Source organism: Myotis myotis, unplaced genomic scaffold (genome assembly GCF_014108235.1).
Source record: "Myotis myotis isolate mMyoMyo1 unplaced genomic scaffold, mMyoMyo1.p scaffold_m19_p_13, whole genome shotgun sequence".
NCBI lineage: Eukaryota > Metazoa > Chordata > Mammalia > Chiroptera > Vespertilionidae > Myotis > Myotis myotis.
In genome coordinates this window covers 36,541,359-36,567,970 of record NW_023416317.1, presented here as the reverse complement: position 1 = coordinate 36,567,970, position 26,612 = coordinate 36,541,359, and the positions used below count along the sequence as shown (strand labels likewise).

The 26,612-nt window shown below is 40.2% G+C and overlaps 1 protein-coding gene and 1 pseudogene across 7 annotated transcripts in view; both read left to right on the top strand.

Moving 5' to 3' along the window:
• SATB1 (SATB homeobox 1) overlaps positions 1 to 26,612 on the top strand; it is a 101,351-nt gene that overhangs the window by 7,679 nt on the left and 67,060 nt on the right. Inside the window, exons 1-5 of one of the 7 annotated variants that reach the window (XM_036332718.1) lie at positions 12,619 to 12,725; positions 16,231 to 16,465; positions 20,194 to 20,370; positions 21,142 to 21,268; positions 22,030 to 22,153. In XM_036332718.1, the coding sequence (XP_036188611.1) occupies positions 16,255 to 16,465; positions 20,194 to 20,370; positions 21,142 to 21,268; positions 22,030 to 22,153 (639 nt within the window). In that variant the 5' untranslated portion in view covers positions 12,619 to 12,725; positions 16,231 to 16,254. The other 6 variants (XM_036332721.1, XM_036332715.1, XM_036332720.1 and 3 more) reach the window with 6 other exon arrangements.
• Positions 11,556 to 13,363, top strand: LOC118668219 (annotated as a pseudogene).

Below are 26,612 nucleotides of genomic sequence, written 5' to 3'. Positions count from 1 at the left end.
TGTGGAATCATTTTAGTCACTGTTCCTTGATCCAAGTTACGTTTGCTTAAAATGCTCCAAAACCTGATACTTAAGATACATGTGAGCAGTTGATCACAGCAGTAGTTCTAAGACTATTTTATTTTCCAGATTTCAAACCTGGGTTTTTGCTTTGGCTTTTGGCATGGCAGAACAACGGGGGACTACCCAGAGGAGTTTGAAGCAGAACTTCGCCTTACTTAGACAATTGTATCAAATTGGTTAACTCTGTGAATTCCCTTGGTTAATCTGGACACGTAGACCTTGTAGCCATGTAATATAGCACTTAAAATGGCACTAGTATTCCCAACTTGATGATTTTTTAGGTGCTGCTTATATTCAAGAAGACATTAAACTACAAAAAAAGAAATTCTCCGTAAGGTGCATGTCTCTGTTATATAAAATAGGAAAAAGTTCACAGTCAGTGTCCTGTGCCTTGCATAGTGAGCACTCATTAAAGATTTGCTAAATTAATAATAAAACAGAGAATTTAGCTTGTGCTGCAATAATGATTTAATGGGGGAGGGACCTTTCTCTCTAATTTTCTGTTTTTACTGGGGTTATCTGAACACTTAATCTGCACATGTCCGGCTTTCTGGATAATTGAATGTTTTTCTTCTTTAACTATGTGCTCTGTCATTTTTTTTGACAGTAGCACCGGGGTCTGTTTCATCCTCATTGTCTGACCTCAAGGATTAGGAGAAGTATCTCTGTTCAGGTCTGTGGTCCCTTGGTGTTTGGTTGTGGTAACAAATTGTATTAGAGTCAACACAGAGCCATCCCCTAGGTGTATACAGTTAGGCCACAATGGACTTGCTGATATTCTGGGGCCCAAAATACTATTTACCAGTGGCCCGAGGCTGACGGGACTCTCCCTAATCTTTCCTACAATAATGATTTTGTCCAGGGTCCCATTGCAAAAATATGAGCCATGGTTGCTGCATACAAATATATTTTTCATTGTAACTCTATGTATTGCACTTTTAAATGTTTTAAGATTTAGGGTATTTATATTAATGGAAATTTCACTCTATTCCTTTAAATTGATACTAGAGTTCCAATGGGGTTGTATTAGCTGCATCTAAAACATTCTGAAAAGTTCTGGGCATTCTAAGAAAGTTATCTAAAAAACACACTTCCTCTTTAAATTTATTTTCTTTTAAAAACATGTGTGGGGCTATTCTGCAAGACAGTCCTATTTAGTTACAGAAAGGAAAGTGTTCTTAAGCGGTACACTGCTGTGTGGCCTATTCCATTATCATGCACATTCTGTCTCTTTAAAAACAGTCTCCTCTATTTGCCCTATTAATTGTTGATATGTTGCCATCCACGAGACAAAAATTAGAGCTGTAATTAAATAATCATGTGATGCTCCTTAGTGCCAGTGAGAGCAAACTCATTTTTCCAGGCCCTGATGGTCACTGATTATTGTATTACTACTGGCTTGCCTTATTTTTTTCTTCATGATTCTCTATCTGTAGATTACCTAACTGCTGTCCTTCTCTTCAAAATTAAAGAAAGTAGACAACATTCAGCCAGTTAATTGGCTAGACGTCCTCAGAGATGTAAGGTAGACATACCTTTTATTTGCTTTTGGTCACCTGGCAGGTTCTTTTGGGAGGCTACATCAGTGGTGTGGTTGCCTGCCATTTAATTTACACTGGTGTTTTGGCTGGGATGGAGGCATATGGGGAATGCCAGGAGAATTACAAAAGGAGCTGGGTATTAAAATTCAGAAATGATTAAAATTGAAATAAAAGGATGCTGCTTCTTTGCCAGTACTCTGGCAGTCATAATGACACATAGAGATTAGTTTCCACCTTCATCTTTTCCTTCTTTCTCATTTCCTCTTGTTTATTGTTGACACATTTTCCTTATGTCTGCCTCCCGTCTCTGTATCTTTTTGCACCATTATGGATTCCTACTTCTCTCTCTTTCCCTAAGCAGGGAGAAGCCTACTTAACCTTATTATAACAATAACAGAATAGGTTATTAATATTTAATATGCACATGATTAAAATTTCTCTCCCTTAAACATAGGTCAGCTGTATTATTATTAACCAGCATGTAATTTTTCATTTAAAATATTCTTCTTCTGCCCTTGCTGTTTCTGAAATGTGGTCTACTTTAGTAGTGATTTAATGCCTAATGTTTGGAAAACTGTGGTGGGCTAGTGAGAAAAGAACTTACCAGTCATGGATAATCAATTATGCATGAATTCAAATGTAACAGATGGAATCTGGTGAGTTAAAGTTTCTCTTTGCCTTAATGTGTTTTTTTTTTATTTGTTTGTTTGACACCTGTCTCCTATATAGATAAACATCTCATGTAACAAGTGAGAAATTTTCTTATATATTTATATTCTCTTTAAAGTGAACTTGATTTTTTAAAGAGCAGAGAATTTTTTATGTGGCCTTAAAGATGATCAGATTCTTTTCCATCACTTTATAGGTACAGAACCTGATCCTGTTTGACCTATGAAGGTTCACTCAGCTAGCTAGTAGAGGAAGGAGCAAGCCCCAATCCAGGCTCTCTGCCTTCTGTCCACTACTTTACCCACTGTCATTTATCCCCCTTTTTGGGGAGTTGCTTAATAATAGAAGAGCTACACTAACTCTGGGTCTTAAAGAATTTCTAATGAAGACTGTGGTAGACTAGTTTCAAATTGTGTAATCTTCTGTCGGAAGACACGCAAACAGTACCTGTGAACATATATCATATCATGTTGAATGCATGTTATGTCCACATTTACGCATACCTGGATATTGGCCAAACAACTGAATTTCCCAAATCTACAGAGAATGCCCCAGCATTTGGTTTATATCCTAACCTGCCGCACATGCCTTTACACTTGTAATGTTGTAAATTTTTAGTGATAAAGCCCCTTTGTGCAAAGCAAACTAATTGTTGAAGCCTTGTATCTCCATAGAGATATAAATTTAATTTTAGTTAAGTATAGTGTGAATGTATAGTGTTTTTTTTTTCAGTTGTAGAAATAATACAATGATGGGGATTGTCCATCTTTAAAGCAATACAGTCCCAAAACAGTTTCAAGCTGGTCCCCATCAAGATTTTTTTCATAAATATGCTGTTTGTTTCTCTCAAGTGTATTCATGTGTATATATTTTTAAAATACGCATGAAAATAGTCTTTACAGAATAAAAATAAATGATTAAAAAATAGCCTAAAGGCTCACTTGTTCTGTTTTTATAGTTATACAGAAGCATTATTTATCAACTTTTTGCTTCATATCAGCTGGAAATTTGCATATATATTTATAGTTCATGTTAGTTACTTAATGAATTAAATTCCACAATAAACACACTAATAAATAGACACCTGAAAAATAGGTAACTTGATATGTCTAGCTACAGCTATACTGTGAAACTATGTTTGTAGTATTTTATTTATGCTTTTATACATAATAAATAATTTTAGTTTGGCTTTCCTATGAATTAATGTCTCTTAATCTTGAATCAAAAATATATAAGTAGGTATGAACTTCTATAAGATATAATTTACATATGAATTTCCAATACATTAAAAACTCATTCATAAAGAAGTTCCCTAATGTAAAATAAATATGAAATCAGTAAGAATAGATGATAGGAAACAGAATACAGGACAATATGTTATAGAAAAAGATAATATAAATTATTGCATGCTGAATACTTTAATCATAATTATCATCACTAAAAAGTGACTGGAAATTAAATTTGAAAGACTTTTAGGCTTTTTAAAACAAAAATTACATTCTTATTTAAAATTTGAATTTAAAGTCTTTATACAGAGACATTTTATAAATTATTACATAGTCTAAATTCATACAATTGTTACACATCTGGGGCTGTACTGCATAGAAATGTTCATCACTCTTAAGTCCTGTTAATTGGAAGGGTCTACTATTTTAGGAATATAGTTAATTTTTACTCATTTGAAAAACATCCAAAAATAATTTTTGGACTTTAGGTACTCTTGTTTGTTTGTTTATGTTTCATTCTCATCTTTTGCAAAAATACAATAGTACAGAATAAAATCTGAAAAGAGAACAGTTTTCTTGCATTATAGGACCATCAAATTACCTACTTTGGGTGGGATCTTGGTCTCTAATTACAAATCCATGTTAATTATCCTTGGGTCAGGTATTCATCATAGGAATTAATTATCTTGCATAGGCTGGACTGTGGCTGTTGGCGGGTAAGGACAAAGCAATGGAAGGTTGTCGGTGAGCACAGGGTTGTTTAGTATGTTGTAGCTCATTGTTGTTCTCCTTGGCATGATATTTTCATGATAATATATATATCTGCCAAATTTAGGAATAGGTAAAAGATTGGTTTGTTTTAGTTTTTTTGTTAAAATTTTCTAAATTGGGGTAAGAGATGTATAACATAAAATATGCCATTTTGACAATTTTTAAGTGCACAATTCAGTGGCATTAATTCTATTCACACTGTTGTGGAACCATCAACACAATCTGCTTCCAAATCTTTTCCATCATCCCCAATAGAATGTGCTTTACTTCTGAATTAACGTCTCCCTTGCTTCAACAAATTTCAAGTATTGCGGTGGAAGGTAGTCCCAGTCCAGGTGTGATACAGTTGTTTCTGATGGTGGCTTTGCTTCCTGATGGACAACTCCTGTCCATTGCCTTGTGGTGATGGGCACAGCAGTACAATATCAGAAACTCCCTTTGACTGATACTCCTCCCACAGATCTGAACTAGGATTCAGGTGCATCAGATCCTCAAACTGTTTCTCCTCCAGTTAAGCCAGGAAAGATTAGTGATGACATTCACATCACTAAGAAGATTTGGTTATGTCTTGGCTAAACCAGTGGATTGGGAATAGGCTGCTGTTTGACTTTGTTGGAATTAAAATCCCCTGAGCTTCCCGAGAGTATTACATGGCAGCTAGCGCTGTGAGGACCTGTCACTGGCTCTTGGGAATGGACGACGTGAATACTTCAGTTCTGCTTAAGTGCAGCGACCTAGTCTGGAAATAAGTGGAACAGTTTTCAGCTGTTCCAGGAGAATCTCACTCCAGGCTGAAGTTTTTTTCGGGAGAAAACTCATGCTCAACTATGTTGACAAAAGAAATAGAGGAAACTGGGATGCTTCTGGCTCCAGTAAATAATAGGCTGGTTTTAGAATTTACTTCCATGTGTAATTTTGTGGTTAGTCACTTCTGTCTGTGATGGTAAATCACATACTTTTACAGGATTTCTGGCACCTTAGTAAATCTCAAGCAAGTGCAAAATGCTAATTTATCTTGGTTCCTCAAATGGCATTTCTTTAATTGACAAATCAATGATCTAATAGCTTGCCCCCCCCCCTCCATTTTTTTAATTTAGTGGCTTGCCTACACATATATTTCTTAAATTTTGGAGAGAGTGCTGGTTCCTAGCACAACTTTAACTTTTCCAAGTGAACTCAGGATTGGGTTAAAAACTTCATTTGAGGATGCCCTAGCAGGTATATTTGATTTTCTATCTTCAAAATATTACCTAACCCAGTGGATGCCAATCTGGGCTGTAGTTGGAATCACCCTGGGAGCTCTCAACAACTGAATGCCTGGCCATTGCAGTGGGGTGGAGCGTGGACATCTGGCTTATGGAAGGAGCTCCTCAGGTGATGTTAACCTGAAGCCCATTTTGGGAGCCACTGAGCTAACTTCTGATCCTGGCACCTGGCTTTACTTTCTAAGACGGCAAGACTCTTCCTAAGACTGCATATAAAAATAGTTCTAGGGTTCCTTTCCCTGTGATGGCTGGCACTTGTGAGAGACTCCAGAAATACAGAGGTAAATATTTAACACCCTCAGGGTGCTCACAGACTTGCAGTTTGGAGGGGTAGACATGTAAATATGGAATGTCACACTGAAGGACAGGTGGTATGATGGAACATCAAGAAGGATGTAAGGAAAGCTGGAGAAGGCTTTGGACAGAACAGTGGAATCAAGCTTCATACTAAGAATATGGCAGAAGGGAAGCCCCAGGTGAGAAGCGGGAGGAAGGGCACTCCAGCAGCAATTCGGGGGGAAAAATGAGGCAAGCTGAAACTGTAAGCATTCTAGTGGTGATATCTCCACTAGAGGACTCAAGGGCCCTCACAGGAATCCTTCCCTCTACCTAATCAATTTTCGGATCTAAGTCTAGATAGAGATACCAGTTTTGATGGAGTTATTACCGTTGTGTCTTAAGGTTATGATCCATACTGATATCTATGGAAAGGAAGATAGCTTTCAAAATGTTTTCCCAATACATTTTTGCTAAAAAAATTTAAAAAATTGGGAGTGAGGGTTGTAATATTTCTGGGTAAAAGGCCCAAATAGTTTGTTAGGTTCTAGAAGCCAACTACAATGGTTGTTCTTTTCCCTTACCCAGTTTTCCTAAAATTAGCATTAAACATTGGCCTCCCTTTGCTCGGCTTTCATAATGACCTTTTTCTATTAAAACCATATCACAAATTACCGGTGGGTATTTACATCCACCCCAATGTAATTAGGAAACAACTCTTGATCACTATCAGTCTGGCTATAATGGAAACCCCACCTATTAGGGGAAAAAACACAAAGAAAAAAACCTTGCCCCATATTTAGAGTTGATTATCATTGCTCTGTTATCTCCCCTGAAACATATTCAAGCTTCTTGCTGTTATTTTCTGCGGTATACCATTATTTGTTTGGTATCTGGATGCCTCCCAGTTTGAGTAGGTACCTACATTAAAGCTTCCAAAAGACCCATTTCTAATGGCAACTATGCTTATGTAACGTGGGGGTAGAAGCGAGGAAGGGGAATGACTTTGTGACTTTTAACTTCGCCTATGAGCTATTGAAATGCTCATGGAAAGCAGCATTTAGGGTAAATGCATATTATTCCAAATGTACTACAGGACCCTTTCAAATACAGACGGGCTAGAAAGTCGTCTTAAATTCATGTCCAGTGGCACACAAACCTCATTGCATGCAACTTTACAGATCTATGGGCTAATTCTGAAATGGAAAATGATTTCCATTTGGACATTACAGGATGTCTAAAAGCCACTCAGCACCTCTAAGACTCCTGACCAGGCCCTGGATTTACTTAGTCATCTTTAGAGAAGTTCACTAGATAAGTGCTGTCCAATAGATCTTTCAGCAATGGTGGAAGTGTTTTATATCCTACACTGCCCAATACCCACCTAGAGCTATTAAACACTTGAAATGTGGGACTCAACTTGTCAGTTTTATTTAATCTCAGGGAATTCAAATTTAAGTGATATAGCCACCTTCCCCACCGTTACTTCCTTTTGCAATTCTCTAGAAGGAATTGTGACTGCAATTAGCAGCAGGAGTTGGTTGCTAGTGACACTGAGCTTTTTGCTCTCATTTATTTATTCATAATGTAAATATTGCAAGGGCCGCATATGAATTCCTGGTAATGTGGCAGTGAGCAAGACGCGTGGTCTCTGTTCTCAGAGGGCTTACAGTCTAGTATGGGAGACATTTATTAAACCAATAACTATCCAGCTCGTTAATTGATTAAAGACTGTGATGACTTACAAGAGAGAAATGCTAGAGGCTATGAGAGTATAAAATGGGGGCTATACTTTCTTGTCAGATTAGTCAGAAAGTTTCATCAGAGTTTCGTTTGTTCACTAAAACAAGAAAAGCATGAGGCAGCTTCCCTTCCCCAAGTTCAAGGCTGGGTCAAGCTGGCTGCAGGACCCAGGGCTCTCAGAGTAGAAGTGTGCCTTGCCATGACCTTCAAAGATGTGGGGTCTGTCTGATTAAGCTGCGTGCATAGCCACACTGCAAACTTCTGAACTTGAGCAAGCAGAGTCTGTCTTAAACTATGCAGTTGTGATGATGTCAGTCACAGATAAGATGTGAGAAGAAGGGTGCAAATGTTTACAGGATATTGCATTTCCTCTCTAATATATGTTTTGACAGTGCTGTTTGGGCTCCAGCCCCTGCTTTTTCCTCTCTGCTCTTACAAATTTGTATTTGGTCTATTCAAGCAATGGTGTGGAAATCAGTCCTGACATCCCAGACAGACAAAATGAGACACATGACAGCAAAACATATGGCTCAAATATACATCCTTATATGGCCAACACAGACCATATTCCCAGAAATTCATAGATGGAAAACACCACCTGCAGCTAAAGCCAAAAAACAAAGAGTTGACACGACAAAAAGAGCAATATGCTACGTAAATGGCGCTGCTTTAAAAATGTAGGGAGATAGCCAACTGTATTTGAATTTAAAAAGATGGGGGAAAAATGTCCTTAGAAAGTGCTATGGCGGTAAGCATTGCTTTGCTAACACAGTCACTGGCGGAGTTGCCATATCTTAAAAGCGTTCAAATTCTAAATGCTTTCTCTGTTTATTACAAATGTATGTGCTATTCAGAACTCTGAATGTGTTTTAATGCTTTCGGATATCTGCCTGCATATTTATCTTAATACGGTGCCATCTGAAAACATGCAGTGGTCCTTTCATTATTAAGTTAAAAGAATCTTGTATATCTGTTACAATATTTTATCTTTGCTACTCTTTTTGTAGCCAGTCTGAATGCCTTCTTTATGGGATAAAAAATTGATGTGCTGTTTTACCTGTACATCACACATGAAATAGTTCATATATTGCGCTTGTACTATTTCATGTTCCTGAGGTTGACTGTTTTGATATCTAGATTTATAAAGTTTACTTTGTTTTAACTTCTTCCAATACTTGCTTGCATCTTTATCTCCAGATATAAGATGCCTGTGTAGAATCAAATGTTTTCCCCCTAGGTAATTTATCCTCATACATGTCCTGAGTAGTGTCATTTTTCTAACTATCTTTCTTTTTTTCTTCCTTTATTTTAACCTGGATTTACACTGACCAGTGCTCAGTGGCTATAATGAGTATTCTAAGGGGAAGATAATTTATAGTAATTAAGTTTATCATTGTCCAATTTGACTTGGAGGGCATAAACCTTTGTGTATCACTTATGTCATTTCTTACAATCATACAGTTCTAATATAAAGGATGGGCTTGAGGGGAAATGAGTATGTATTTGTGAATAATAGATTCATAATTGTGCTACATCATTATTCTTTATAATAAAGTCATTATTAGATATTTTATGCTCATTTATTCTGTTTATCATTTTTCAAGTCCATGTTCATCCTTATTACACACTTTTGTTTTGTGTTTGAGAATTAGTTTGTAATTCCCAAATAAAAGATGCTATTCAAATTTAAAGATTACTGTTTTAATTCCCACATTTCATTAGCATTGGCCAAGTCATTAGGAGCCTAAGGCAATCAGGAAGCAGTTTCTGTCTTATTTACTGTGTAAATGATGGGATAAACTTATTTACAATATTTTATTCCAATGTGTCTTAATATTGATATTTTCAGTAGCCATTTTTTGGTCTTCTCTTTGCTCAAATTTTGTTTTTGCTCAAAAACTATTTTTCTTCTTTTAAAAACACTCAACTTCAGGTGAAGTTGCGTGGATAATTTTTTTTGTAGTCTAGAATTTTTCTTAGTTTTTTTTTTATGTTGCTATTTTTGTAAATTTGTCAGTGTGACACTAGAATGCACTGTCCCTACTGAAAACCAGGCAGGAAAGCATGTCAGGCATCACCAGTTTGAAGCAACTAGTCACACATTCATCTTGGAAATTCCTAACTTAACCTATCATGTTGCAAAAATCATTATTGAAATAATTCATTGCTATCTGCTTTTCTTTTAAATATTTCCTTATTTGTTATATTTCTTATACTTCAATTAAAATATTCTCCATATTTCCCCACATTTCAACTTTTAAAAATGTGATCTCATTTTTTTTTTTGTTTTGTGATGCTGTCATTTATTATCACATGTTCTTTCTTTTGCTCAAGGCTTGGGTTTATATGTGCCAAGATTCATGTTTGCCTTCCTTGATTTTGACTAACCTTTCCGGTTTGTGGGTGAAACTTGGGGGCCATTAGAGTGATATATTTTCATTGTGTCTCTCCTAAACTTGTCCTCCCCAGGAGGCCATTATTTCTTATACTTTATCTTCTACTTTACCTTCTGCTTTTCTTAGATTTCTAATGTAAACAGTGCCTCTAAGTGTGTATTGGTAGCTTTAAAGAGCTTAATTTGCATATTTTCCTCTTATCTCAGTACTTGTGTTAACTTGTTGCTTTTTTATGAGTAACAAAATGTTTATCTGATTTTTTTCTCTCTTCCTTACTAGTATATACTGAAAAAATAATTCTTACATTTTTGTTTTTAATGATTAACTGCCTTCAGGGACTGAGATGTTCGTGTTCAAACCTAAGCGATAAACACTGCATCTCTATTTGGGTGAGATTGTAATGTTCTTCATTTTTTAATAGGAATTGCATTTAATAGATTATCTCAATAAGAGGATCTTACGTATGAGCTAATGACCATTTATTTAACTGGGTAACTTACCCAGATTGCAGAAGTATTTATTGCCACAACAGATGTATTTACCCACCCAAACTTGCTTGTCTTTCGCTGGTGTGAAATTAGTTTAAGGATGGTGGCATCTTTCCCTTTTTAATAACAAGTCAGGTCTCTTTTATTAAGTGACCCAAATTTTGTTGAACGCGGCCACTACAGGCCACGTATTTCTCCCTCCAACGTGATTTCTGGCTCAGAAGCGAGGGAGTTTTGAACCTACCTCTGACTTGTGTAGAAAGCTCTTACCCTTGTGGCTTTAACGTTGGCGCAATACTTTAGGACTCGTCCTCTTTGAGGGTCAATATTCGCGAGACCGTTTTAAGGATCTTGGCCTTTATTCCTCTGCGAATGTGGCTGCACCCGCCGCGCTTCTCGGGAGAGCTCTCCCTCCGGAGGGTCCCCTCCAGTCCCTTCCTCAGGCCCCCATCTCAGTAACCTACGCCTGTCACCTGCGGGTCCGGGCCCCTCTCCCGCGGGGCCGGTGCGCCCTCCCCTCCCCGCCTCGCCTGTGCCTGGGGTGCCCGCCCGCGGCGCTCGGGACCGACTCCTTTTTGTGGCTTTGGTGGCGCGTGGGCGGGTGGTGAGCTTTCCCCTGGCCCTCGCCCCCTCCTCCCCATCACTTTCCCCCCCCCCCCCCGCCCCGCCGGCGCTGCCCCTCCTCCCTCGGCTCCCTCGCGCACACCTGCCCCTGCCGCCCGCGCGGCGCGCGCTCCCCTCCCCTCCCCTCCCCGCCGGCGGCCGCTGCCAGGGAAGCCCCCCGCCTCCTCCCGCTGCGCCCGCCCTGGCGCGCCTGGCGGCGGCCGGCGCTGGCCCTCGCGCGGCGCCCTGTTATTCTGGGTATTGTGTGTAATAAATGTCGGGCCGCCTCACTCTAATCAAGCTCATTACAAATTCTTGCGCGCCCGGGGCCGGAAATCGTGCGCTCCCCCCGCCCCTTCCCTCACTCATTCACTAGTTACTTGTCTTTCTGCTTTTTAACTCGCCGCCCCCGCCCCCTCCCCCCGATCCCGGCCCTCCAGCCCGGGTTTTAATCCCCATCCCTTTTCCGCCTTTCCTTGCACCCTACCCCCCCCCCCCCCCCCGCCGCCTTCCTCCTCCGCTCCGCACCCCCTTCCTCCTCCTCTCCCTCCCCGCTCCTCCTCCTCCTCCGCCGCCGCCGCCGCCGCCACTTTCTCGCTCGCTCCCGCTCCCCGGACGCGGCGGCTGAGCCGGCCCCGCTGGGGAAGGGCTCGGGGCGGCGGCGGGCGGCCGGGAGGAGGCTGCGTGCTCGGGGCTGGGGCTGCGAGCGGGGTGATTTTGTATTAAAATGAGGAGGAGGAAGAAGAGGCAGCCACAGCGGCGGCGGCGGCGGCAGGCGCAGCAGCAGGAGCAGCGGCGTGGAGGGCTGCAGCCCGGGCGGACGCGCGGAGCCGAGCTGGGCACGGCGGCGGCGGCGACAGCGGCCGGGATGAGTCAACTAATAATTTAATGGGGGCAGAGACGGCAGCGAGGGGGAGAGCGAGAGCGAGCGAGCGAGGGGGGGCAGAGAGAGAGAGAGAGAGAGGAGAGGGAGAAACAGCCCCGTCCGGGGACTGGCGCTCACACGCACACAGACGCGCACACACCTCTCCCTGTGCCACCCAGCAACCACCGGCCTCGCCACCACAACAGCAGCCACGGCCGCCCTCTAGCCCGCCCGGGGACCGAGCCGAGAGCCGGGGCGACTCCCGAGGACGCTTCCCACCCCCCTCTCGCATTTTGGGAAACTCCTCCTCAGTTTTGTTGGGGTTCCTGCGTTTCTCCCCCCCCCCCCGCCCCCCAAGTCCCAGTGCCATTGTGGTGCTCCTTGTTTACCTCGGACTCTGGCCGAGTGAGAGCGTGGCGACTTTTTTGGGGGGGAGGAGGGGGCGGGGAGTGTGTCGCTGCTGAGGCGGTGGAGGTGGCTGGGGGTGCCTTCTAATTCCTTCCCCTCTCTCCTGCCCCCCAAACCCTATCTCTTTCTCTCTCTCTCTCTCTCTCTCTCTCTCTCTCTCTCTCTCTCTCTCTCTCTCTCTCTTCCCCGCCCCCCCCCCCCCCCCCGCACTCACTCGGCTCCCCAGACGCTCGCAGCCCCGCGTCCATGGGCAGGGAGAGGGTCCTCGGGGCTGTCGTCAGCGAGGGCCGAATCAAAAGTGGCGTTTTAGTGCCTTTCCGGGCTTTTTTCGCGACCTCCTGCCCCCCACCCTCGCTGTCCCCCGGTAGATGCCCCCGGTGAGGGTGCGAGGCGGTGGGAAGAAAGTTTAAGGTTTGTTCCTATCAGTCGCAATTGCTGGGGAGGGCGGCGGGGGCGAGGGGAAGGGAGGCGCGGTGGCCTCCCCCTCGCCGCGTTCTCCCGGGTCAGTGGGGAGCGGGGTTGCAAGTGACAGCCCGAGTGGACTTTGTGGCCTCGCACCGCGAACCCTGCGCGAGCCGAGGGAGGGGGCACCTCGGGGGGACCTCCTTCCCCTTCCCGGAGACCTTGTCCGCAATGAATTTTTCCTCCTCTTTTTAAAAGAATCCCCAGCCGCCAACCTCGCCTCCCCAGCTCCACCACAGTGCGCAGGGTTTGCTTTGTTTTTACGATTCTTCCCCCCAACGAATCACTTGTCAGATCAATTTTATCTTCGCCCTCCTCCCTACTTCCCACTCTCCCCTCCTCCTCCCCCTTCGAAAACCCCGTTCTCTGAGGTTAGACATTTTACAAACCATATATGTTGTTTTTCGAATTGTGATTTTTTTTTTTTTATACCACTCTCCCCCTCCACTCCTCATGGCTAATCTTCTAGGCCTTTATTTCTGCCCTTCCCCCGTTTAGGGGGGCGGGGGTAGGGGAAGAGAAAATAATACAATTTCAGGGGAAGTCGCCTTCAGGTCTGCTGCTTTTTTTTTTTTTTTTTTTAATTACAAAAAAAAAAAAAAAAAAAGGACAGAAAACATCAGTCTTGAACTTCTCTTCAAGAACCCGGGCTGCAAAGGAAATCTCCTTTGTTTTTGTTATTTATATGCTGTCAAGTTTTGAAGTGGTGAGTTTCAGGTCGGTTTTGCTAATTTCACTCCGTAAAACTGCAGTGTTTCTGTTTCTCGATAGTACTTTGCTTCTTTGTCTCTTTAAAAGGTCACAGTGAAAGCTTGGCCTGGATCGTGCCGGCCATGTGGAATGGATAAGGGCATAATCTCTTAAAATGTGATGACGGGGTTCGGTGGGGGCGAGGGAGGCCATTTAGCAAGGAACTCCCTGAAAGGATCCCACATGGCAAAAAAACAAGAAGTCAGAAAAACCCAAAAAGGCTCTTGAAACCGGAATTTCGTGCTTTTCTTTTTTCGTGTAAAGGGAAATAATTGCTGGGTCTGAGTTCCCTGTGTTCGTCAGTAGCGATCCCATACGGCCTTAGTTGATGGACTGGGAAATGGGGTTTTGAGAAAGTAGCCTGCGTTCTGGGTGCCAACCAAACGCTACGCGACAATGGACTTTAAAATGTGGAGCTCACAAGAGACTCTTGTGCCTGGCGTGTGTTGAGACCCGAGTGAGTTCCTGGGCAGCCAGTCCAGCAGGCCCAGTGGGGCTGCTCTGTGCAATCCCAAACGGAGGCTTGGTGAACTTTAGCCTTGGGCATAGAGTTTAAATGAGTAAATTGGGTGTTTTATGTGCATGTAATTTTGCTTTATAATGTAAAGCTTTTTACAAGATGACTGAGTGTTTAATTGACGCTTATGGGTGGGTGTTGGGAGGACAATTGCGCATGACCTATATGATGTTTTGATTATCAATACATTAACTAAATTAGCATCTATCAGTTTCACTTGCTATATACTTTATAATGCTGCTAAGCCTCCAGACTGCTGAATATGTTTTTTTTTAGCATTCATTCTGATGCTGATGTTCCCTTTTTTCTTAAAATTGCCCCCCCGGGTGAAGTATTTTCAAATCATATGTTTTAAAATTCATTTTCTGCTCTAGGGTAAGGCAACTACTTTCAAAAAAAAAAAGCAGCTCTGTATTATAATCCACATGTAACATTACAAAGAGTGTTTTGAATAAGTTAATAACTATTGCTCTCTAATTTTGGCTTTAGTTTAATATAATGGAGAAGAGTAATCTTGATAAAAAGTGGTTAAAAGAGGCACATTTATTGTTAATGAACCTCATAACCAAAAACAGATGGGACCTCGATCAATGGTAAACCTTTAGTTCTCAGCGTGCCACCCTGGAGTACAAGGATAAATAGCCATTATTTCTCAAACTTTAGAGTTCTTCAATTGGCATTCTTAAGGTTGCTTTTAAGCCTACAAATTACCATTGCTCCCTCCTCCCCATTCACCTCTTTTCTTGATTAAATTGGACAGAGTAATCTATGGTTAAACAGAAGAAAAACATGCCTCTAGAAAAGCCATGCTAATATAAGCTGGCTTTCAATTAATCGGATCTAAATAGCTTTTCCGGTGTAATAATTTTTTAAAAGTACAAGAGATGTTAAATTACTAGACAGCTGGAGGAAAGTAATAATTATCATATTCTGATTTTTGAAATATGATCCCTTTCCCCCCTTAGTATTGGTAAGCTCAGTATTTCAAGTACTGTGAAAGTTCATAATTCCACTCACCTGTTCTTATCAATTCTAGTTACAACTATTTTAGAAGTGACTTGGATATTGTACTCATTGTTTTATCATAAACCATATGAAAATTAATGTCCATTGTGTAATTGAAAATAATTATCTATAAATTTTTTTGAAGTCAACCAAGAGGTTAACTTCAATGAATACTGAGATTATTTTTGAAAACTGGCAATTGTGTTTTACCTAAATCAAGATTTATTTTTTTTTAAAAGCCAGTTTGGCACTTGGATCTAATGCTAATATCAAAAAGTATTTTCACGTTTTTTGCTCCTTAAGAGCATTCTATTACTAAAGTACTCCTAAATGTTAACTCTAAACACGTGAGTTGTAATGCGTCAGTACTTGGAATATTTGAAGAAATCCTCCACCTAACATCCATTTTCTTAGGGTTGAGATGATCCAATCACACATTTCAGCCAAGACTTAACTAGATATTTAACAGGTCACTCTTGAAACTTTCATAGTAGAAAACTTTTTCTACAAATTTACCTGCAAAGCCAATGGGGAGTGTAAAAATTAGATGTTTGCTACCTTCTTTTGAGGTGGTATGTATATACATGTATAGTTTTTTTTTCCTCAAAAATTAAGCTATATGTAAAAATATATATACAACAGATTTAACTAATATATTGGACTGTAATTATTTTTCCATTCTTGTTTAAAGTGTTACTGTTTTGTTTTGTAATGAGTTTCTAATTTTTAAAAATTGGGACTTTATAAATACAATTTATTTTTCTTTTTGGCTCTATTGTGGTGATTCTTGTTTTAGAAATAAAGCCCATTTCCCCCTACTTAGTTTTGGTGGTAGGTCACAAATTACCTTTTATTCATGTGTGTTAATACAGTTTTCACAAATTATTCTGTTAACTTGAATGGACATATGCTGTCATCTAGAAATATAGTAACATATACATTATGTTATATATCTAGCTGAGTAATCTTACAAATTATATTTGTGAAGAGAGATATCTAGGGGTAAAACATTTACATGATGTATGTATGTAAATAGAGAGAGAGAGAGAGAGAGAGAGAGAGAGAGAGAGAGAGAGAGAGAGAGAGAGAGAGAGAGAGAGAGAGAGAGAGAGAGAGAGAGAGAGAGAGAAACACCCCCCACCCACCCAATTCTAACCGCATCTTCTTTTTAAATTCTGGCAGGTGATCTTTAGAGAGTAACTGAGTATGGATCATTTGAACGAGGCAACTCAGGGGAAAGAACATTCAGAAATGTCTAACAATGTGAGCGATACGAAGGGTCCACCAGCCAAGATTGCCCGCCTGGAGCAGAACGGGAGCCCACTGGGAAGAGGAAGGCTTGGGAGTACAGGTGGAAAAATGCAGGGAGTGCCTTTAAAACACTCGGGTCATCTGATGAAAACCAACCTTAGGAAAGGTAAATACTTTCACGCCAAATCCTGGAAAGCTGTGAGCCCTGTGCCTACCCAAGGCTACTCTGTGTGGGTGTGGAGAGGCAGAGCACTCTTTGCAGGTTCTTTGCCTCGATTCTCTTTCTGCTCTGAAATTAGTTACATCCCTGGCTGCAGTGTCAGTCACGTTTTGAAAGTTGAGGCTCTGTGTTTGAGTGGAGCATCTTACTCTGCTACTGCAGACTGGAATTGTTGGACAATTAGGTGGATAAGGACTGAATTCAATATAATGGTCTTTAGCTACCCAAGGCTTCCATGGATAAGGTGTAATGGAAGTAGAGGATATATACATGGCTATTGCTTGTACTTGCCCTGCTTAAGAATAAGACACTGGCTTTTCCATGAGATTCGCTAGTTGTAAAAGACAGGTTCAGAGGTAATGGAAATCTTGTGTGCTATGATGTAAAAGTTTTGTGATGTCATTTTTGTGGCTTGTTTTCTTAAGAGCAAATGCATTATTTAGCAATGGAAAAAACCTGATAATTCTAATTTTTATGTTTGCTATAACTGGGTATTTTAGATAAAAGGAAGGGCAGATTTAGGCACGTTTACAAGGGGAGGATGTGTAACTGACTCCTTTCTACCCATTTCATGTTAAGTTGATGAAGTTGGACAACTTTGTGTGCAACACTTGTTTATGTAAAGCAGTGCCTGTGCTGGTTACAATGTGTGTGCCTCATAATGGTCTTTATTTTGTCTCTGAATAAATGTGTATAGGATTCAGATTTCCCTTACATTTGCTAAGCAAAGGATAAAAATGCCATCTTTTAGCAACCGAGAATATTAAGTAGATAAAGTTAGAAGGCAGAGGAATTTCATTGTGTTTGATGCATAACATTTATCATACAATCATTTATTTTTTCCTTGGTTTGGCGAAAACAAAGAATATATTGATCTTGAAATGAACAGACACAGCAGACCGTATTGTTAGATCTTTATCTATTAAAAATGGAAAAACAGCACTTCAGCAAATTCTTTGGCCTCTACTCATGATTACCCTATTTATTGATTGTTTGCCAAGAATGTATGCATCTTAAGAAAGCCAGGGTAAGAGCATTAAAAATATAATTTATTACGGCTTTTCAAACAGAGTGCATTAATATTGTACTGTGAAGCACTGGGGCTCTATAAAAAAGACTTTCTGACGCCTGCAAACATATAAGTTCCATAAATTCCTAAATAGGAGATTTCAGCTGTCTCTGGTATTATGTGATATTTGCACAGCAAACTTCTAATGCCAGGACAGTTTTAGACAAGGATTCTACAGACTTCACTGCTCCTTATGGCAGACGTGCTGTTTACACAGGCTCATAAACCTTCAGCAAAAGCTTCTAAGACTGCCTCCAGGTTTAAATCATGCGGTATTTTTAGCAGTCGGCAGTGGCCAGCGCACTCCCCCTTTAATGCTGGAAGGTTATGAAGTTGCTGTAGTTGGAAGTCTCGCCAAACACTCGCACAAATAATCAGACAGTTCAGAGAAGGCTCCTGTTCAGCATTACTCCCAATAGCAGGAGGGCAACCGTGACAGTTTGCTGGAAGATTTAGCGGCTAGGCTTGTAATTAAATGATACTGTTGTCACTTTATCAGTAGCCACCTTTCATTACCTACGGGGTCCCGCTAAATAAAGCTGAAGAGATATATCCAATATATTTCAGTCGTTTGGAAAACCCACAGTGATGTCATAGGTCTAAGGAGAACAAACAGCATGTATTAGGACAAGTCAGTCTCCTCCTTGGAGAGGAGAAATCAATGCATATGTTTTTGTTGTACTAACCCAACTCTTTGAAGACATCAGGACAGGGGGAGGAGAAACCAAGCTACAGTAATTTCACTTCCTGCTCAAAAGATTTTTTTTTCCCCTTACAGCATTGCCTTGATAGTGACTTATTTTGTTTAATTGAAGAAGGTTCTGTGCTTATTTCAAACAACAAAAATCACTGAAGCCTTTTGGTGGTGGTGGTGGTGGTGGTGGTGTGTGTGTGTGTGTGTGTGTGTTTAATTTTATTTTTTGTGTCTGGTTTCTGTTTGACAGGTGCTAGATAAAAATGGTGGCTGAGATGTGGCTTAAGAAAAAGGGGTTGGATGTTTTTGTTTATTTGTTGAGGAGATTTTGCCAAAGTACCTCCAAGCCAAGAAAGAAATCACCAGTTTGTATATTGCTGTTTTTGCTGTGGTCTCCCCAAATCTTCTGATCCCTGGCGGATTCTCTCTCTGGTATAAAACAGCCGAATGAATGACAAGAATATTGGCAAGCTTCACGGCTTGCTTTTTTATGCCTCGCCTGTTGGATATCTCCGAATGAGTTTGTGAGCTTTTCTAAGTCAACCTAAAGGTTTTGGTGCTCTTTTTCTTTTTTTTTCCTTTTTCAGAGCTAGAATCTCTTGTGAACAGTTCACTGAGGCTTTGGTGAAGAGGCATGTGTAGAAAAATGTAGCTGTTTTACTGCCAGCTTTTGTTTGCAGAATAGAGCACTTTTAAAGGGCATCTCCGGTGTCAGTAGAAAATCCCGATTTTTTAGCTCTGGTTGGCATGCGCTGGACATCTTCAGAAGTTGGTAGGATTCTGCGAGTCCAGAGGGCAGAGCTTAAAGAGGCATTAATGTTACAGGACTAATGGAGGATCCTGGGTGCCCTGTTAAAGTAACCCTTGCCATCATTTATGGTAAAGATGATACCCTCCTGGCAGTTTGCCACAGCGCAGTTCAGATGCATCTGCTTTTAACCCTTCTCTGCTTATCCCTGGGAGTCTGACAGTGCGCTCGCTGCGTGAACACCTTGAGTGCTACAGCATTCCCTGATTTCCGTTTCCAGAAGCCTTTTTTCTAACCCCGCTGCGGCCTGTGCCGATTCATCATCTGGCTACTGAGTTATTACGTTGGATTAAAGTGAATAGAGAGAGAACGTTGAATCTACGCAGATTCCTTGATCCTAATATGTCCTGAGGAGGCCAGTTTCCTTTTCCCGCTCTCCTTTTCATCCCATTTACTACAACAAGACTGTCCATTTTAAAGACATATGGTTACTATGATATCTTCTTAGTCAGGTAGATTAAATGAGGAGCCATCAAAATGAAAATCTTATTTACCTACATTATGCACATATTGAAATCATATATTTTGAGCATCAGTTTGGTGAAGTTTTGCGTTCCTTTTATGGAAGCATTATGAAGTAAAATCTCTAAAAAGGAAGTAAAAGGCTAATCATTTTATGGCCAAAGGTAATTTGTTTGGGCACAAACAAGGGAGAGTTTAATATTAACAAAAGCCTGTAGGCCACGTGAAGTTGGTTCTTGTGAAGACAACTGGAGTGAGTCAGGTTTGCACACTGTCCATATTACCACTCACAACAGATCAGACAAGACACCTACTTCTCTCTCGTCAGCAGTATCATTTGATCAGAAAGGTAATTCTGCATTCACTCATCTTCATGGCAGCAGAGCCCCACTTACCCTCGGAGCAGGTTCACATACTGTTTCCATATTTCTCTCTCAACTCTGAAACAGAAAAGGTTGTATATGTTGGTGTGTGCGTGCCTGTGTGTTTCTGTGCCCTGTCTGCCTGGGAAACAGTCTCTCCCCTTCTCTCACTGTTGTGAAGATTTATTTTCATGGCTTCGTGTGTTTTTTTTTCCCTCCCCCAGACTGTATTTCTGAAGATTGTTGGTTTGCATCTCTTCCTCCCTGTCTCTTCGATAGGAACCATGCTACCGGTGTTTTGCGTGGTGGAACATTATGAAAACGCCATTGAATACGATTGCAAGGAGGAGCATGCGGAATTTGTGTTGGTGAGAAAGGACATGCTTTTCAACCAGCTGATAGAAATGGCACTGCTGTCTCTGGGTTACTCGCACAGCTCTGCTGCCCAGGCCAAAGGTAAATGACGCACGTGCGGGGCCGGGGAAATTGCTTGGCATCCTTTGTTTACCTCCCAGGGAAAGCACTGAATATTTTTTTATTCAAAGAACTGTAGGCTGTGTATGATGACACTGGTTCCTTATAGACTGTGGCTTTAAAAAATTGGCTTAATTCAGTTTGGTTTAGTTAACACACATTTTGCTCATGTGGAATGTCGAGGTAGATTTTTTTTTTTTAAATTACTTCAGCTGAATCATTAGTATGCTTATTGACCTTAATAATCTGCTCCACTGAGGACCCACAAGGAAGTGAGGAGCGTATTTGAGCAGATGGACTGTTGAGAGTCAATTTGCATTTATGACTGAATATCTAGTTCTGTTTCTTTTATTCTGTTTCTGATGGTTTTATGGGCTGTAAAGTATTTTTCAATGCTGATTCCCTTTGCAGTAGAGAATCTTATCTGAATCGTAAAGCCATTTAGAACTGGTTCAGCTATGTCTTATTAGAACTTCCTGTAAGTTAGGAAAACGTGGCCAGGGCATCGGTTTTATTGATGGGGTTTGATTTCCAAAATAATAAAACAACCCTACAGTCATTTACATAATTTCACAATTTGGAAAGCTGAGCTATGAATATTTTCACTGACCTGCCTTTTAGAGGGAAGGGAATCATTCAGACAGAAATAACAATATTGCTTGTGGTGGGGGCCATGAAAGAGAGAAAAAACCTACCAGATGCATTATCTGAAGGGTAAAACCTGTAGTGACATATTCTCTTTATCTGGAATAGGGCTAATCCAGGTTGGAAAGTGGAATCCAGTTCCACTGTCTTATGTGACAGATGCCCCTGATGCTACGGTAGCAGATATGCTTCAAGACGTGTATCATGTGGTCACGTTGAAAATTCAGTTACACAGGTGAGTCAGGACAGCGTTCTAGGGGAAAACATTCTAGTTACCTGATGTTTTTAACTAAAGCATCTCTGGTCAACCTTTTTATTTCAATACTCTGGGTTTCAGACCGGTTAATTAAAATTGATTTTGTTACCTTACCCTTCCTGCTTTATTTTCCTAACTTCAGTGTAGAATTTAAAAGCAACCCCCCCCAGCCCCCAAATCTGTAGGTTTGTGCAGGTTATCAAAAGACGAGACTTTTTATATTTAGTCAATGAAATGATGCATTACAAGAAGGCATTTTACATAAAGTTTACTTAAGAGAAAAATATTTTTGCATATCATGAACAGTGCCATCTGTGTACATTTTGTGAAAGAATGCCTTGTTCGCTCTTGCCGCGGCCTTGTTTATTTATATAGATTTTTACCATTTTAATTCGTATGAACGGAGTCACGAAAGGAAAATGGTTAATACATTCATGCTTCTCCCTGCTTGCTCGTGAGAAAGCAGTACACCTTAAATTGTCTTCCCAAGCGCATCAGAGCAGGAAGGTAGAAGTAACATGAAAAAATAGCCACCACAGGCAGCTGATGTATAATTCATGCATCGATACAGCAGATGTGTTGTATAAAGTAATTAACTAATCGGAACAATCAGGAGACCGAGAGCAATCTCCAGATGCATCTGTTTGATGCGCAAAATGAAATCTGTCTGTCTTAAAGGAATGTTTTGCAGCGGGATGCAATCTTGTAATAATCCCCTTTCTAATCTCTGTCTCACATAGTTGCCCCAAACTCGAAGACTTGCCTCCTGAACAATGGTCGCACACCACAGTGAGGAATGCTCTGAAGGACCTCCTGAAAGATATGAATCAGAGTTCGCTGGCCAAGGAGTGCCCCCTTTCACAGGTACTGAGCAGAGCGTGGAATAAATAATAAGACATCCCGGGCAGCCCTGATGTGAGGTTCCATGGGGCTCCGTAGTCTTAAGCAACCGGTATCGGAAGCGAGAATCTGCCAGAAATGCAAAGTGGCTTGACCACTGGTGACTTTTAAAAATACGCCTGATTCATTCTGAACAGAGCCTTTACACTTTTTCTCCCTTGGGAAAAGAGCGAAGGAAAAACGGCTCAGCAGACTCTGCTGGCTTGCTTTCCCATTCCTCTTCTGAGCATGGAAGCTCCATTCTCCCTAGTGCTCTGATGTAGGGAAGAGTAAAGGCAGTAACACTTCCAGGAGCCTGCAGTGAATGGCTTTGTAAGTGTTAACATGGAAAACTTCATCATGCTGCCTGAATTAAATAAGAGTTCAGTTGTCTAATACTTAGCTCATTATAAAAATAAAAAAACTACAAAGAGCATTTGTAGTAATAATTATAAAAGTAAGAATAGAAATCTCCTGTAACTAAAGGTTGAGTAGTTATAGTTCGTTAGGAGTTTCTCACTAGTTTGGGGCATTGTTGTACCTTTTTCCCCCCCCCTCTGAGATGCCTGTCATACCACCAGGAATTTTTGGAATAAGACAAAGATCTATTTGTATTGTGCTTGATTTTTTTAGAACGAATTTTGATGGAGAGTTACTAAAACTGTAGAGAGAGAGACCACCCCTGTTTTCAAATGTAAAAACCAAACATCGTGTTGGATAGTGCTCAGCTAATTTCAGATTTGAAAAAAAAAAGCAAAGGTGCTATGAACCTGCTCTTCATGGGCTGCCTATGCGGTCACTACATAAATGTGATATAAAGCCAGCCTTCAGTGTCCAAATGCAGCGCTAGGTCATTCTGTGACATAGCATAATTAACGTGCTGATGGAACTAGATGTTTAAGGTTTTCTTTTAGTTCAAGTTTAAAATGTACTTCTGAATGTCAGTCTGTCAGTCATGTGAACTTGAACTATACGATTCTGCTACAAACATTTCTGCAGTTGAGGGAGTCTTAAAATGGGTTTCTAATGTGATGCTCATGAAGATACAGGGCACCTTTGGAAGGAAGCTTGTGGGCTTCTGTGCTACCTTTTCGTGGGACCTCCATGCATTGCAGGTTTGCTGCAATATAGCCCATCAGTGTTCCTTTGATATTTATTAGCAGTTACAGGAGCAAAGCAAATGCATTAAGTTGATAGTTAATGATGACTTGCTATGTTCTTTTAAGGTGAGCTCTAGCCACAGGTAAAATATTATCTGTGTTGTTAAATGTTAGTTTCTTGAAATTCAGAGCAACTCAAGCTCATTTCCTTCTATCCTTCCTCTTTCACCCGTGGAGTAGAAAGGATATGACTTTATACCCCTCCAAAATAATTTAAATTAATGAAACACGGAAATCTATAGGATGATAGAATGAAGCAGGTGACTCTTAACCTCTGGACTTCGGGTTTTCCAGACAACTCCAGATAACGTGCCACTTGGTTACTAGCATTTGGAAATTGGAAATGTCCTCGAAATAAACTTCATTTTTTTTTTTTTTTTAATTCAGAGGTAATACATGTAGCAACACCCAGAATAGGAACCTCAAGTATCTTCATGTTACTAAGTGTCCCATTGATTCTGGAAGTAAATTCAGGCAAAGATTTAACACATGTATTGTGAACCGGAGGAGGAGGATGCAAGTACAGTATTTATCAATATAGGCAGTGAGAACTCATTATTAAATGACATCAACGTTCGGCCAGTAAACTCCACCTCACTGTAGCTTATAAATATAATTGTGAATTTACTTAATGTTATCATGGGAAATGAATTGAATACAGGCAGTTATAACATTAAACCGAATGACAAAATGAAATTCGGGACTTGGTTTTGGAGTCATATATTGGTGAATTCCTATAGAGAGGCCTTTAGAAGATCGTGCGTGCGCGCGCACACGTGTGTGTGTGTGTGTGTGTGTGTGTGTGTGTAGACTTTGCAGTAATCATTCAGTGGTGAAACTAGGCTGCATCTTCAACATCAGTTGCAATTACAGTCATCTTTTCTTTAAAGAAATCTTTTGAAAAAATGCATAGTTGAGCAGTGGCAGCAAATATTTGAAATTAATTTAATATTTAATACTGTGAAGAAAGTGCAGTCTGTTGTCTAAATGAGGGACTTATTTTATATTCTGTTACATCATCTTCTATCCTTTCTGTAAAATAAACTCCATGAATCTGATACTCAATTCAGAATGTTTTAATACTGAACTATTTTCCATTTTTCTTCTATTTTATTTGCTGTCATAAGTTATTAAAGACGAGAAATTCAGGCTCTCTAAGGACTAAGCCAAAAATATATGCTGAGTTTGGCAAAACTGACTTTTTCTTTCTCATGTGGCTAAGATTTGGTGATGAAGATGCTATGGTAAAAAAAAAAAAAAAAAAAAAAAAAAAAAAAAAAGCCTAGCAAATAAATATTGCCTCGGTCTTGTATATAACGGGACCCAACACCAAGAAATCCTGTATTAAGACCTTTTGACCCCCTGTGGAGATTTGATTCATTCACTTAAGAACTTTCAGCATACAATTCAGTGTTCATGTTTTTTCTGTACAGTAAGAGTTGTTTTGTTTAATATGATAAAATAACCTTGTAGCCACTTAGGGCTACAGGATCCCCTAATACTATGTTTAGCAGATGTCTACCCTGTGGGCCATAGACGCCCTTTACAGAGCAGAGGCCAGGAAGGAATGGGAAGGGGAGCCAGCAGGAATTTGCCTCCGGGTGTCTGATAAGCCCTGCCTCCGATTCTCTTAGGAGGACTGTCTCAATCTTGCTAAAGCAGAAGTCCATTTGGGACTTGGAATCATAGAATTAGGACGTGTTACTTTCCCAGACTTCTCCTTGGACAGATAGAGGAGCCAGTGTCCCCAGAGATTAAAGTCAAAATGCTGGTTACTGACTGACCCAAAAGTCCTTTCCCAATGATACATTTTAAAGTAAGTGCTGATTTTAAAATGCATACTTAACGTTTTGGTGCAGTAATATTTTCTTTGATAATATTAGCAAGGTTTTCTCCAGCTGCAGAGGTTCCATAAGTGTGCATGTGGTTTCATTTATAACTCATAGCTTTCTTTATTTGCAGTACTGCTTTCCTATCATAAATCTGCCCAAATAGATTGACACCCCTTTATTAAGTTTTGGTCCCACATGTTTGTTTATTTTTGTAAAATGTTCTAAGACATAAGAAATGCCTCGCTTGTTACAGATCTGAAGTTGGGCGTTGTATTGTTACTCTTGCTTTTTTTTCAGTGGAATGTGGTTAGATAAGTTGGATGTTGAATTCTGAACTCCAAGTAATGCAGAGAATGAAGTCTGACTCGGGGAGCAGAAAACCTGTGGTCATGAGAACTTTGAGATTGTAGATTCGGGAGTTGAAAAAATAAACATTTTGCCTTTCATTTTGATTTTAGTTTTCCCTGAAGTTTTAGAAATGGAACTTAAATACTGGAGATGATATATATATATATATCTATATCTATATATATATATATATATTTTTTTTTTTTCCAATACAAGGATAGATTCATTTTGTTGAAAGTGTCATAAGTAAACATCAGTTATTACTTCTACCAGCCTAATGCTTTCCTTCTGAAAATGTTTAAGTCAGATATTTCTGAGAGATTCTCATGTGATAGGTGCATTATTACCACCCATGCACACCCTACACCGGGGTGCGTGCGCGCACACACACACACACACACACACAATCACCGCCTTCACATTTGAAGACACTGCGTTATTTTCTGTTTCTCACCTGGGGAAAAGTAGCTCCAAGCTCAGGCCCTACATAACCTAAGTAGGAGTTGACATTTTTATTTTCAAGTAGCAAAGGCTCTAGAAGATGAATTCAAATGTGAACATTCCATTTAGAAGTAATATTGAGAAAAAGGATTTTGGGGTTTTCATTTTCCTGCCAGCATCAGGGTCTAATATGTGTTAGATTTTTTTTTATTAGGTATTGGCAAAACAGATTTAAAAAAAAAAAAAAAGGAAAATGTGCTGGCCTCCTGGAGCTTAGCATTTAAAACTTAACTCTGCTGATTCCCTGGAACTTAGACATTTAATAAACCCGTGTTCAGTTTATTTTCATTCTGTATTATAAATAACACTGGAGCAACAATTTTAAAAGCCCTGTTTGTTACGTATTTTTAACTGCACTTTGTAATTTTTTTCATAACTTTTGCACTGAAGTGACATTTTAAAATATTTTTTGGGAAACACTGATAATCACATTCTCTCAAAGGAACAGGCAGCATCAGTATTCATATATTGTATTTCATGTGAGAGCCTAACCTATGACATTCATTCACATATTTACATATTTATACACTCAGAAATATGTATCGACAGTCTGCTGTATGATAGCAGACTCCTATTTCCAGTGAAATAATAAGGGTGACACAC